The 12335-nt window shown below is 47.2% G+C and overlaps 1 protein-coding gene across 4 annotated transcripts in view; it reads left to right on the top strand.

Moving 5' to 3' along the window:
• Anks6 (ankyrin repeat and sterile alpha motif domain containing 6) overlaps window positions 1-12335 on the top strand; it is a 53236-nt gene that overhangs the window by 26890 nt on the left and 14011 nt on the right. For 2 of the 4 annotated variants that reach the window (XM_045141650.1, XR_006635086.1), the window contains exons 11-13: window positions 471-643; window positions 7077-7263; window positions 11273-11340. In XM_045141650.1, the coding sequence (XP_044997585.1) occupies window positions 471-643; window positions 7077-7263; window positions 11273-11340 (428 nt within the window). The remainder of the gene's footprint in view (window positions 1-470; window positions 644-7076; window positions 7264-11272; window positions 11341-12335) is intronic. The other 2 variants (XM_004657041.2, XR_006635087.1) reach the window with 2 other exon arrangements.

The following is a 12335-nucleotide window of genomic DNA, read 5'->3' as shown; positions in this document are numbered from 1 at the left end:
ATGTGTAAAGTGTTTGCACTTGGGACATAGTAAGCCACACATGCTCCGTGAATATCCGCCGCTTAGTGAGCCCCCCAGCCCTGGCTACTATCCCCTTCTCCCTCTCTCTGTAATGACTCAAGGTTACAGGAGATTTGGGGAAGCAGAGATATGAAAATGGCTGCGAGGGTGTAAGTGGAAGCAGAGCGTGTGGAGGACCGTGGAGTCTGGGATTTATTGAGATGCTGGTCCAGGGAGAAGTGTGGACTAGCTGGATCTCAGCTGCCCTGCCTCTCCCACTTTCCTCCTGATGCTTTGCAGTGTGGTAGCCTCTGCTCCCCCCCCGCCCCCCCCCCCCAGGTCCTCATGTAGAAGTCTTGTCATCGTGATCCCTGAGTGCGGCCTCACCAAGACAGCACAGGATGGCTCACACTGGCTGTGTGACAGGAAGAACTCATACCCATGACTCATTTCTATTTCTGCATCCTCAGGTGGCAGCATAGACAGCGTTTTGTCCCAGATTGCCGCTCAGAGGAAGAAGGCAGCTGGATTATCTGAGCAGAAGCCCAGCCAGCAGTCAAGTCCTGCGGGGCCAGCGCTGGGCTCCAGCCCCCCTGAGCTTCCGGTCTCTCCCGTGTGCAGTGGCAGCACTTCCGGTAGCAAGGTGCTTGTTCTCTGTGGACTCCTCTATAATGCTTACAGATAAGTCCTACTGCTGGGCGTGGTGACTCACGCCTTTAATCCCAGCACTCGGGAGGCAGAGGTATATGGACATGAGATTGAGGCCACCCTGAGATTACATAGTAAATCCCAGGTCAGCCTGAACTAGAGCAAGACCCTAATATGAAAAACAAAAACAAAACAAAATAGGTAAGTCCTCCCGTTGGTCCACAGGCAGGGTTGGGGGTACAGGAGAGCCCATGCTGTGCTATTTCAGGACCACTCACCAGCTTTTGTGGAAGGTCCAGTCTGTTCCCAACAGGCATGCGTTGCTTCCCTCTGCTCCAAGGAACAATACTGAGGAGCTGTGGGCCAGGCGCTCATCCCTCTGTGTTCACTGCCGAGAGCACAGGGTTTCTAGCGGGGCTGGGCAGCCTGCTGGATTCAATCCTCAGTTCGCTGGACTACAACCCCAGCCCCAGTTTATGGGTTAGTAGATGCATGAGAAATAACCTGTTTCCACTTGGGCTCTTAGGTCCTCAGCTCTGTGTCATTCCAAATCCCTTGTGCAGTAGAACCTCCATAACTAGGTTCCTTTTAGAAATTTGCTTCAGAAAAAAAATCACCTCACCCATTAGCTTATTTTCCATTATGTTAAAAATTATTTGTGTGAAGGGTCTATATAATTAAGTCCCTTTCAGAATTCAACTGTAAAGAAAAAAAGTCCCTACTGATATTTTGGTATATTTTCATTTGTCAAAAAGAAGTTAAATACTAATTGTCTTTCTCTTCACATTTTATGCTGAAAAACTCACAGCTACTCATTTAAATAAGTCTACTAGTCAGGGCTTTTTAAATAGTCTTTTCTGTTGTCTCAAATGTTCTGCCTCTATTCTGATGATTTTATTAGCTATGTTAAATATCGTCAGCTTTCTTTAATGTGTGTTGGAAATAGGCACGTAAGTTACAAATTCCATTAACTATTACTACACTTGGATGTGTCTGCCAAGTATAATGACACACAAGTATATTCTGATGAACGGAAATTCACTGTTGAAAGATGCATTCCAGAAATACTAAGGGAAATGATCTCTCTCAGTGATCTGATGCTCTACGTGTGGAGGTGTGCTGGAACCTTAGGGAGCTGTTTACAACTTCAGGTTTCTGGGCCCCATCCCAGCATAAGTGACTTTGCTTCTCAGGGTAGAGTTTAGGGAACTCCCCGAGCCCCCCACCTAGCTCAGCCCTGGCTCTTGTCAGAGGACACTGAAGTGGGCTCTCTGTTATGCGCTCCAGCAGTAAGTGGTGCTTTCAGAGGCTCCCTTAGGAAGAGTCAGAAATTAGTCTCCGAAGCAGGAGCCTCCTGGATCTACTGCGTGTACTTTGCTTGAAGTGGGCAGCTCACTGCCATGGCAGGGTGTATGTGCGCTGGTGCGCTCTCTGGTCAGCATGACCTGAGCCGCTGGAAGAGCCGAAGGGCAGTGTGGTGGAGGTGCACCACCTCTTCCTGCTGCGTCTCTCCAGAAGGTGTCAGCCTCCTCTTCCCACCCTAAAGCTTGGTGGCTGCTGCAAGCAGAAGGCATTTGTTCGGCTGGATCTGGACTACGGTGGGCTGCTGTGGTCTGAGGGCTCACTCACCTGCCTGACTCTTGGCTGCAGTGCCGGTGTGTGTCTGAGTTTGGAGACGTGTTTCTAGCAGTGGCTGATGGCAGGGTTGACAACCAGTTGAACTGTTTGGCACCTTAGCGTGCCCCCACCTGGAAACACATAGCTGCAGAACAGACAGTGGCCCAAAGGAGGGAGAGGACGCATGATGCAGTAAAGCCGTCTCCTCAGGGTTGTAAGAACAGTTGAGGCATTTCAGAGACCCCTACGTAATCTGATCTTTACCTGCCTCCTACACAGTGCTTACCTGTGAGATCCTCTGCTTTAGACTGGGGCAGACACACCTTGTATAGATTCCCCAATGGTCTGCTTCATCAGAAGTTCTGTTTGCAAGGGCCCTAGCAAGAAGGCAAGAGAAGACTGTTCCAGAGTACAGAGAGCCTGTTAAATCTTTCAGAATTTAAGGAAAGGACTTCTTTTTTTTTAAGATTTATTTTTATTGTCTATTTACTTATTTGACACACAGAGAGATAGAGAATGGGCGAGAATGCGTGCGTCAGGGCCTCTAGCTGCTGCAAATGAACTCCAGACACATGGTGCCACCATGTGCATCTGGCTTACATGGGGCCTGGAAAATCAAACCTGGACCCTTAGGCTTCGCAGGCAAGTGCCTTAACCACTAAGCCATCTCTCCAGCCCAGGACTTCTTTTTCAAGTCAGATATAGATGTGGAGAAGAGCAATGAAGGAAAGGCTTTCTCAAAGGGCAAAGGTGGCCCAGGCCCAGACATAAAAACTGTCCACCTTAGTCTCTACTGTGTTATTCACAATACCCAGTTTATAGCAAGAATTTAAAGATAAGTGAAAAAGGAAGAGAAACACACTCCCAAGAAACAAGAGACTCATAAGAATCAGGCTTAGGAATGAGCCAGGGGTTCGAATTATGTGGTGGGATTTAAGACAGTGATGACTAACATGCTAAGGCTGTCCTGGGAAATGTGGTGCGTGATTACATACACGGTCATTTTAGCAGAGATGGAAACCATAAAAGATCAAACGGAAATGCTGGAAGTAAAAAGAAAAACAGTAACAGAAATGAGGCATGTCTTCGACAAGCACCTCAAACTTGACATGGTCAAGGAAATTGTCAGTGAGTTGAAGGTACGGATCAGCTGGAATTACCCTAACCAGAACACAAAGTTAAAAGCAGAGACTTAAACATGGCACACAAAAATTGTGGGATACTGCACTAATGGACAGGTCATTGGAATCCCTGCAGAACTGAGGGAGAAAGAACAGTGGGCAGAAGAAATATTTACAGAAAGTGTGACAGGCAGGTTTTCATCACTATAACAAAGTACCTGAGACAAGCAGCTTGAAAGGAAGAAATGTTCACGTTGGTTCATGGTTGCCAAGGCTTCAGACCATGGCGGGCTAGAGTGAGTGTTTTGGGCTCTGTGGTAAGGCAGAGCATCATGTAGGAACATGTGGTAAAGGAGGTCTAGATACCTGTTGGTGGCCATGAAGCAGAGAAATAGAATCTCAGGATCCCCTTCAAGGACACACACCAGCAACTCAACTTCCATTCACTAGACTCCACCCCCTATGTGTTCCCCCCAGTTCTCAATTAGTGTCATAGTCTGGGCCCCATACCATCAGATATATGGCTTTTTAAAGGGACAAACCATGATAGAAATAATGGAGAATTTCCCCCAAATGAATGACAGAGGGAAACCCACAGACCTATGAAGTTCAGACAACACAGACTAGGGAAAATGTGCAAAAGAACAATACCTAGCCAAATTATGATTCAGCTACTAAAAATAAGACTTGGAAATCTTGAAGGCAGCCATGGGCAAAAAAATCTTACATACCAAGAAACAAAAATAAATGCAGCTGATTGCTTGTCAGGAAGTATGCAAATAAAGTAGTGTCATGACATCATTAAAGTACTGAAAGAATAATTGGCTCATAAAATGAATTGGGATGTATTATCTTTTTAATTTTTTTGTCTGGAAGAGATTATGTACAATGGCCATTCCTCTTGTCTTAATTGTTTGATAAGATTTACCAATGAATCTATTGGAGTCAACTGATTTCTCTTTTGGAAGCTTTTAAAACATTTAATTTAGTTAATTAATTCATTTATAGGCAAGGTCTCATATAGCCCAGGCTGGCTTGGACTCACTGTGTAGCTGAGAATGATCTTGAACTCCTGACCCTCCTAGCTCCACTCCCCAAGTGTGGGGTTCACAGATGTGCATCACAGTACCTAGTTTGTCCTTTGAAAAAAATTTTTTTTTTTTTGTAGTCCAGGCTCACCTGGAATTCACTATGTAGTCTCAGGGTGACCTTGAACTCGCGGCCATCCTACCTCTGCCTCCCAAGTGCTGGGATCAGAGGCGTGCGCCACCACACCCAGCTAAATAATGGATTTTATCATGGCTTTTCACATATGTATGTAATGTATTTTGATCACATTCACTCTCTCGTCTCCCTCTTCCTTCCCATGATCCCCTTCTCTTCCCAAGTAGTCACCCTTCTACTTTTATGTATTTTTAAAATTAGAGTTACCCTGAGGAGCATTGGCAAGGGGTTATTTACGGGAACACAGCCACCTTATCAGTGGCTACATTACTAATGAAAATGTCTCACCTGCCACCAGCTGTCATTACCTGCCTATAAACCCCCAGAGAGGGGTGGGCCTTTCGAGCCCTTCCCTTCTACTGCAATGCTGATAGACTCATCTCGTGCTAGTTCTGTGCAGGTCATCACAGTTAGTAGGAGTTCATGAGTGTAATGAACAGCCTGGTCCATAGGCAGCATTCGGCAACATTCCACCCCTTCCTCTGGCTCTTAAATTCTTTCCACTGCTACTTTTGTGTTGCTCCCTAAGCCTTGGAGAAGGTTATATAGATGTTCTATTTAGGGCTGAGCATTCAACAGTCACTTATTGTCAGCACTCCATGGTGACCATCTCTGTGGTAACCATCACCCACTGCAGAAAGAAGCTTCACTGACCCAAGCTGAAAAGAGCAGTAGTCTATGGACATAACTATTTAGAAGGCAGTTTGATAGACACATCATGTCCACTTAGCAAAATAACGGCAGTGACTTCCCAACTAGAGCATGCGCTCTCCCCAGACACATGCTTTTGACTAGATGTACAGAGCAGGTATGAATTCCCTCCTAAGGAGAAAGTTCAAGTCCACCCAGAAAGTGGTTGGTCACCCCCATGGCAGTAATGCTACTCTTACCAAAGGGCACGTCTTGCTTGACAGGTCGGTAGTATTATAAGCACTAAGTGTTACCAAGTGCTCTGCTGCTTTTTCTATACTGCACGGATTTTAAAGTATTTTTATTTTAACTTCTTTATCTTTTTTCTTTTTTTTTTTTTCATTTTCTTTGAGACTTCCTTTTTGGCTCATTGCTTTAAAAAAATCTGTTTTGCCTGGTGTGATGGCACACACTTTTAATCCTAACACTGGAGAGGCAGAGGATCACTGAGTTTAAGACTGCATAGTGAATTCCAGGTCAGCCAGGGCTAGAGTGAGACCATGCCTCAAAAAAAAAAAAAAAAAAAAAAAAAACAACAACAAAAGGAAACAAGAAGTGTATGTTTTATTTTTCAATCATTTGAGGGCTTTTGAGAAATCTTGTTGCTCATTTCTAGCTTACCCCAGTATAGTTCTACTTTTCTTCCTTTCCTTGTGCCGAGGTCTTTACTCTCTGGATTGTTATTTATCTTGTGCTTTTCCCACGTGCACTTACTTAGGAAGAAAATGTATCTTCTTGGTATCATCACTGGGAAGGGGAAATTAGGTAAATGCCACTTTGTTCTGGCTGGCTGGTAGTATTCTTTAGGTATTTTATATGCTTACTAACTTTCTGTGTTAACTAAGAACAGAGTGTGAAAGTCTGTAATTATATCTCTTCGGATTGGCTCACTTACTTTGAAGTCCTATACACATCTATGACAATTATGATTTAATGACTCCTTCATAATGAAATGTCTTTCTTACACCTTAAGATTTGGGAACAAAGCTGCATCTTTCATGACATTACAAGAAAGGTGACAGGTCAGTAGACCTCTTGAACATAAATATCAAAGTCCTTCACAAGATACTAGGAAGTCAAGCTCAGTGACAAATAAAAATAATAATATATTCTGGCCAAGTGGGGTTTATTGCAAGTCTGGTTAAGCATTGGGAAATCAATGAATGTGATTCAACATATTAGCAGATGAAAGAAGAAAATGTAGAAACATCACTTAACAGAACTCAAAGCTCTTAGTACTAATGAATGAGTTCAGCAAGGTCTCACAATAACAAGGTTGTAAGCTCAGGGTGCAACTCGGGGAATACACGGTCAACGCGCAGAGTCATTTGTATTTCCTTATGCTAATAGTGAGCAGTAGGATTTTCATTTGCTTTTTACTAAATATATTTGGAAATGTATTATATGAAATTATGTGAAAATGAAATACACATGCGTTTAATAAAGTGTGCAGGATCTATATGATGAAAATGAAACATTATTGAATCCAAAAAACGGACAGCCATAGAAGAGAAGCTCAGTGCTGTTCAGGTGGGCTACAGGGCAGGACCGGGGCCCAGGCCTCCTGACCCGCTGTGCTGCCGTATAGCCCTGGCACCTCTGCTCTGGGCGCCTGTAGCTCTTCACTGTTGCTGCTTTGGCTTGGCCCGTATTTGAAGTAGGTTTCACAGTCCCAGCTATTGAGGTAGATGCCACCCATGTCCTCTGTTATGGGATCTGTTTTCATCCTTTCCACCCACCAGGTGATAGCTTGCGTCTTTGCCTTCCTCCCTTCAGCAGAAACTGGACACCAGCAAACGGCCTCCATCTGGAACTTCCAGTACCTCCAAAAGTACCTCCCCAACCCTCACGCCCTCCCCCTCCCCCAAAGGCCACACTGCGGAGTCCTCAGTGTCTTCCTCCTCATCCCATCGGCAGTCCAAGAGCAGTGGGGGCTCCAGCAGCGGCACCATCACAGATGAGGGTAAGTCCCCCAGGGCTATGAACTCCCAATGGCTCTCTTGGGACAGTGACCTGGAAGCAGCTATGTGGTACCGTGAATTGCTATATCCAACCAAGGTCAGACTTTTTTATTTTATTTAATTATTTTATTTTATTTTATAGCAAGAGTGAGAGAGAGTGAGAGAGAGGAAGAGAGGGAAAATGAGGCAGAAAGAAAGAGAGAATGGGCATGCCAGGGCCTTAAGCTGCTGCAAACAAACTCCGGATGCATGTGCCACCGTGATGCATCTGGCTTACGTGGGTCCTGGAGAATCAAACCTGGGTGCTTTGGCTTTGCAGGCAAGTGCCTTAATTGCTAAGCCATCTCTCCAGCTCCCAGACTTTTAGCATTAGTCAGTTTGTGTGTGTGTGCGTGCGCGCGCACGTGCATATACACACACTGGAGCACAGGTCATGTGTGGAGGCCAAAAGACAACTTCGAGGTGCCTATGTTTCACCTTCTTGGAAACGGGGTTTTGCCACTGCCAAAGAACTGTAAGACTGCCTTGGGTGCACTGGGGTCGTGGAGGCATGCATCACTGCATCCAGCTTCATATGGGTGTTGGGAAGCAGAACCCAGGACAGCAGGCTTTGCAAGCAAGCACTTTTAGATGCAGTTGCTCTGAAAATGTTTCTCTCTGGAGCTCAGTAGGCCTCTCCAAGGGCTGGTAGGCAGCTTCAGGCTTTTTCATCTTCCCGCTAACTCCCTGCCTTCTCGCAGGAACTGAGGGAAGGAAGACTGAGCAGGTGGAGGGCAAAGGCCAGGAAAGATAAGGATGGTGACACAAAGCACTCTGTCCTTTACGGCTGCCTGCCCTCTGGCAGCTGTGGCCTTAGGCAGGTGCAATTAAAGAGCATGAGAGGTGGGTGGGGTGGTATTGCTTATGGCCCTTGAGACAGATGCTGAGCTGTCCTGCCGGCATGCTGAGTTGAGTTAGAAGTGGATGCCTGTGGGGGCTGCCAGCATCCTCTCTACTGCGGAACTGCACTCACTGTCAGGGTTTCCAGACAAGTCACGTGGGAAGGCTTCCAGCATCACCAGTGGCCTCATCTACCTGTGCAGGTTTTGACGGGGTCCCCTTCATGAGTTCCTCACCTCCAAGCTTTGCAGAGGTTCATTTATGGGTTTCAGCCCTCTCTCTAAGGAAGAAAAAGTCAATACTTTGTTAACCCCCACCCCATCACTCAGGCCTTCTCTTTCATGGTAAAAGAAGGCTTGCAGTGCCCTAATTAGAATGGGAAGGAAGAGGACCAGTGGTTCTTTCTGGGTTAGCTGTGTGGCTCTAAGCGGGGGTGGTGATACTCAGCACTTGAGAGGTGGAGGCAGGAGGCTCAAGCTCAAAGCCAACCTCATCTGCATAGTTCAAAGCCAACCTTGAGCACATGAGATGTCTTACAAAATCAGAAGTAAACAAATAAAATAGTTCTGCTGGAAAGCCCATTTTGTTTTTGTTTTTCTCTCTCTCTAAGGTTTCTGAGTCCTCAGGTAAAACTTCTGTCCTGTGGGTATGAGACGGTCACACCACAGGGGCTGCAGGCTCACGCTATGATATCCTCTGGGAAATGGTCCCCCCCCCCCCCGCAACCACATGTAGATCTTTTTCCTGCCCATCAGTTCCGCTTCCACTCTCTGGACTCCTCCCACTAAGGTGTCAGAACAATAATGCCTCCTTCTGAGCCTCACATCCATCCTAGGCTGCCTGTACCGAGGCTGCGTGATTGGCCATCAGAATAAGGACCATACAGTTGGGCAAGCAGTCATCGTCATAGTGTCAGGTGATATCACAGGGGTATCAGTCCTTTGCTCCCAGCCCAGCACAGCACAGCATGTCTTGCAGAAGAACCCTGTGGGGGACCATGTGGACGGAGCAGAGACGAACAGTGTCGCAGAGCTAGTATATGCATATAGTATGATGCACAGGAAATTGGAGTCATTTGTTAGCCATAGCTATTATTAAAGTACACATCCATAGAATTAAGTAAACTAAACTAATATACAGGTATGTTGTATTTAAAATAAAATATCTTGCTTAATGCCTTTGTAGTGCACCTGGCTGGCGCCTGTGCTCCTGAGGTGATTGGCGTAACTCGTGTGTGTGCTCTTGATGTGTCATTGGGGTCCCTCCTCCCAGCTCCGCTCTTGGAATGTGACAGCAGCACTTGAAATCTTGAAATCCACCACTCGTGGGGTGTTCGCAGCACAGACATCAGCAAGTGCCACCAACCGGGGCTTGATTTGTTGTCTGATAGACTGACTAGACATCATCCAGGCAGTGAGGGAGAAGATGCCATTAGTGAAGGCTGACCTTAAAAGTGTCACGTTGATAGTGTTATACTGGGAACAGCATGAAAAACTAGCAAAACACTCATTCATTATTTGAAAACCATTGTGATTCAGCCAAGTTGCTCACATGATGCTCCAACATGTGTGTTCATTGTTTCATTTTCTTCCTTGTTCATGTAAACAAAACTGTCAGCGAACAGTCATGTTGGAGCAACACTCCTTGGCTGTGGATCTGGGAGTAGAACAAAAATCAGCCAGAAGCACGTGGTGAGACTCGGCCGGCTCTGTGCAGTGACAGTGAGGTGTGCTGCAGATGTCGTCCTTTGTACACTGCGTGGCACATCCTGCTCTACTGGGCAACCTGCAGCACCGCTTCCTGCATGCACTTCCTTCCCACGGGGCGACCTGCCTACGTGCAGGGACAAATGGTCATCTGTGAGTGTGGTGGGGCGGGTGCAGCCTGGGACTTGATTCTCAGCAGCCCCCCGAGGGGAGCAGCTTGCCCAGTCCCCAGGGCTGGGCTTGCTGTTTCCTCTACCCCCACGTCGCCTTGATTGGGTTCTTCACCATGGCACACATAACCATGAGTGAAGTGGCACGCCATTTTACCAGGAACTCCACCTAACACCTGGAACCCGACCCACTGTGCCTTATTTCTTTTATAAATGAGGAGAGTGAGAGACTGTCCCTTACAGGGTGGCTGTAAAGAACAAATGGTCAGCCATGCACAGATGCCCCTTACTTAGCACTGTGCCAGAGAGGGAGAGCTACCGCCCTCTTTACACCTTCCCAGCCACCCGGAGTCACCCATGGCTGGGACCTCCCCATCCAGGCATTCCCAGCAGACTGCAGCACATTCGTAATCACTGGTGCATAAGCACGTGAATAAAGGCAGAACCAGGGCCTCCCACTTGCTTCTCTAAATGCTTCCACTGCCTCAGGACCTTTGCACTCGCTCTCCTCCCAAATACCTTCATAGCTTAAACATCACCTGAGGAGGCACATCATCCCTGGCCACCTCTGTAGAAGAGTATCTTCTTGCCCTGTTGTCACCTCCCATCCTACTGTCTCCTTCCTTGCTGCTCTGGCCTGTCAGCCTGAAATCTCTGCGTGGGGCCTGTAGAGTCCTGTGTCCGATCTGGTAAATCCCTGTGGGGTGTGCACATGCATTATTTCCAGCCTCAAATGCTGGCCTGGGTCCTTTCTGTAGCCTGCCTGCTGATACCCACCCCACTCGCCTCGTCTGAGTCCTTCTGTCTTGGCTCTTCCACCAGACCCCCCCGGGCTTCGGGAAGGCCACAGGCTCCACACAGGTTGAGCCAGCCTCTGCCTGGAGCGCCAGCCTGCTCGCTGAGGCCTTGTGGCCCAGGCAGCGACACTGACTGTGTGTTCCTGCACAGGACGGGCAGCTCCAGTCCCAGGAGCTAGAGCTCTGCAAACACGGGTGGCCAAGCCATGGGAGATCAGCCTGGGCCATGCAGCTTGAGTGGGGCCATTCCTGTGGGAGAGAGTGGCTGGGAGCAGCTGGGCACAGCAGCCTCAGCCATAGGCGCGTGTCATAGAGCACCGTGCTGGGGCTTCTTGGCAAACATCCTCTGAAATAAGATGCTTATATCTGAGAGAGAATTGAAAACCACTTTTGCTACCTTTTACCAAATTTCAAAAAAAAAAAATTTTTTTTTTTAATCCCCACCTTTCCCTCTTGTAGATGAGCTGACTGGAATCCTTAAGAAATTATCACTTGAGAAATACCAGCCCATCTTTGAGGAACAAGAGGTAAATTTCTTTCTGGAAGCCAACTGAGTTATTACTATTAAAAAAAAAAACTGTCTAAATACATGACTTTCCTTCTGTCAGCTGGGTTGCACTTTCCCTCAGCGAAAGTGAGAAAATAGATGTCGTGTCAGGCACAGTAGCTCATAGTCCCTCCCTGTGAAACCCCTGGGGACCATGACTTACTGCATCATTATTGAAATTTGTAATTTTGAGCACCATTCTCTAGAGAAGGCTGCATGTTGCATGGGTTGACTTTACGGGGGGCCATGAGCAGAGCTGAAGAGGAGTCTGGGACACGTCTAGAGCCTATGCTAATCGAGGGCTCCCATCTTCTTACAAGCCCTCATATTGCATGTCAGCTGAGCGTGATGACTTACTCCTGTAATTCCGGCGCTTGGAAGGCAGGAGGATTGTCACAAGTTTGAGGCTAGCCTGGACTGCACAGTGTGGCAAGCCTGGGCTACAGCATGAGACCCTGTCTCCAAAAAGAAATTTTAAAAGAATGAAAAGGGAAAGAGGAAAGGGTGCAGAGCAGTAATGTTTGGGGTTAGGGGAGGCAGATCAGGGTGTGTCTGCCAGTGGGCACAGGGTTTCCTTTTGGGTGATGAAAATGTTCTAACACTCAGTGTGCTGATGGCTGTGCACTGACTATAGTAAAAGCCACACACTTTTCTGCTTCAAGTGCAGTTGCATTTAGCACATAGCATGGCAAGTGAAGCATATCTCAGCAAACGTTAAAGGTTTACTGTGTTAGCCAAGTAAAACTCCTCTGCAGGCCACCAGCCGCGGGTTGAAATCACTGCTGAAGGGTGCCCTGGTGACGGCATGGCACATGAAACCCGCCACAAGAGCTGTGGCCATCGTGAGTGTCACTCACTGTCCCCAACAGGCCTGAGGTGGAATTGGGGTGTTGTTCTAGTACAACCTGCTTCCTTGGTCTCTCTGTCTCCTTGCCCTTTGAAACTTCAGCAGCATTCCCCCCTCCCCCATTTCTG

The sequence above is a fragment of the Jaculus jaculus genome, chromosome 1 (assembly GCF_020740685.1).
Source record: "Jaculus jaculus isolate mJacJac1 chromosome 1, mJacJac1.mat.Y.cur, whole genome shotgun sequence".
Lineage (NCBI taxonomy): Eukaryota > Metazoa > Chordata > Mammalia > Rodentia > Dipodidae > Jaculus > Jaculus jaculus.
This window is presented reverse-complemented; position numbering and strand designations above follow the sequence as displayed.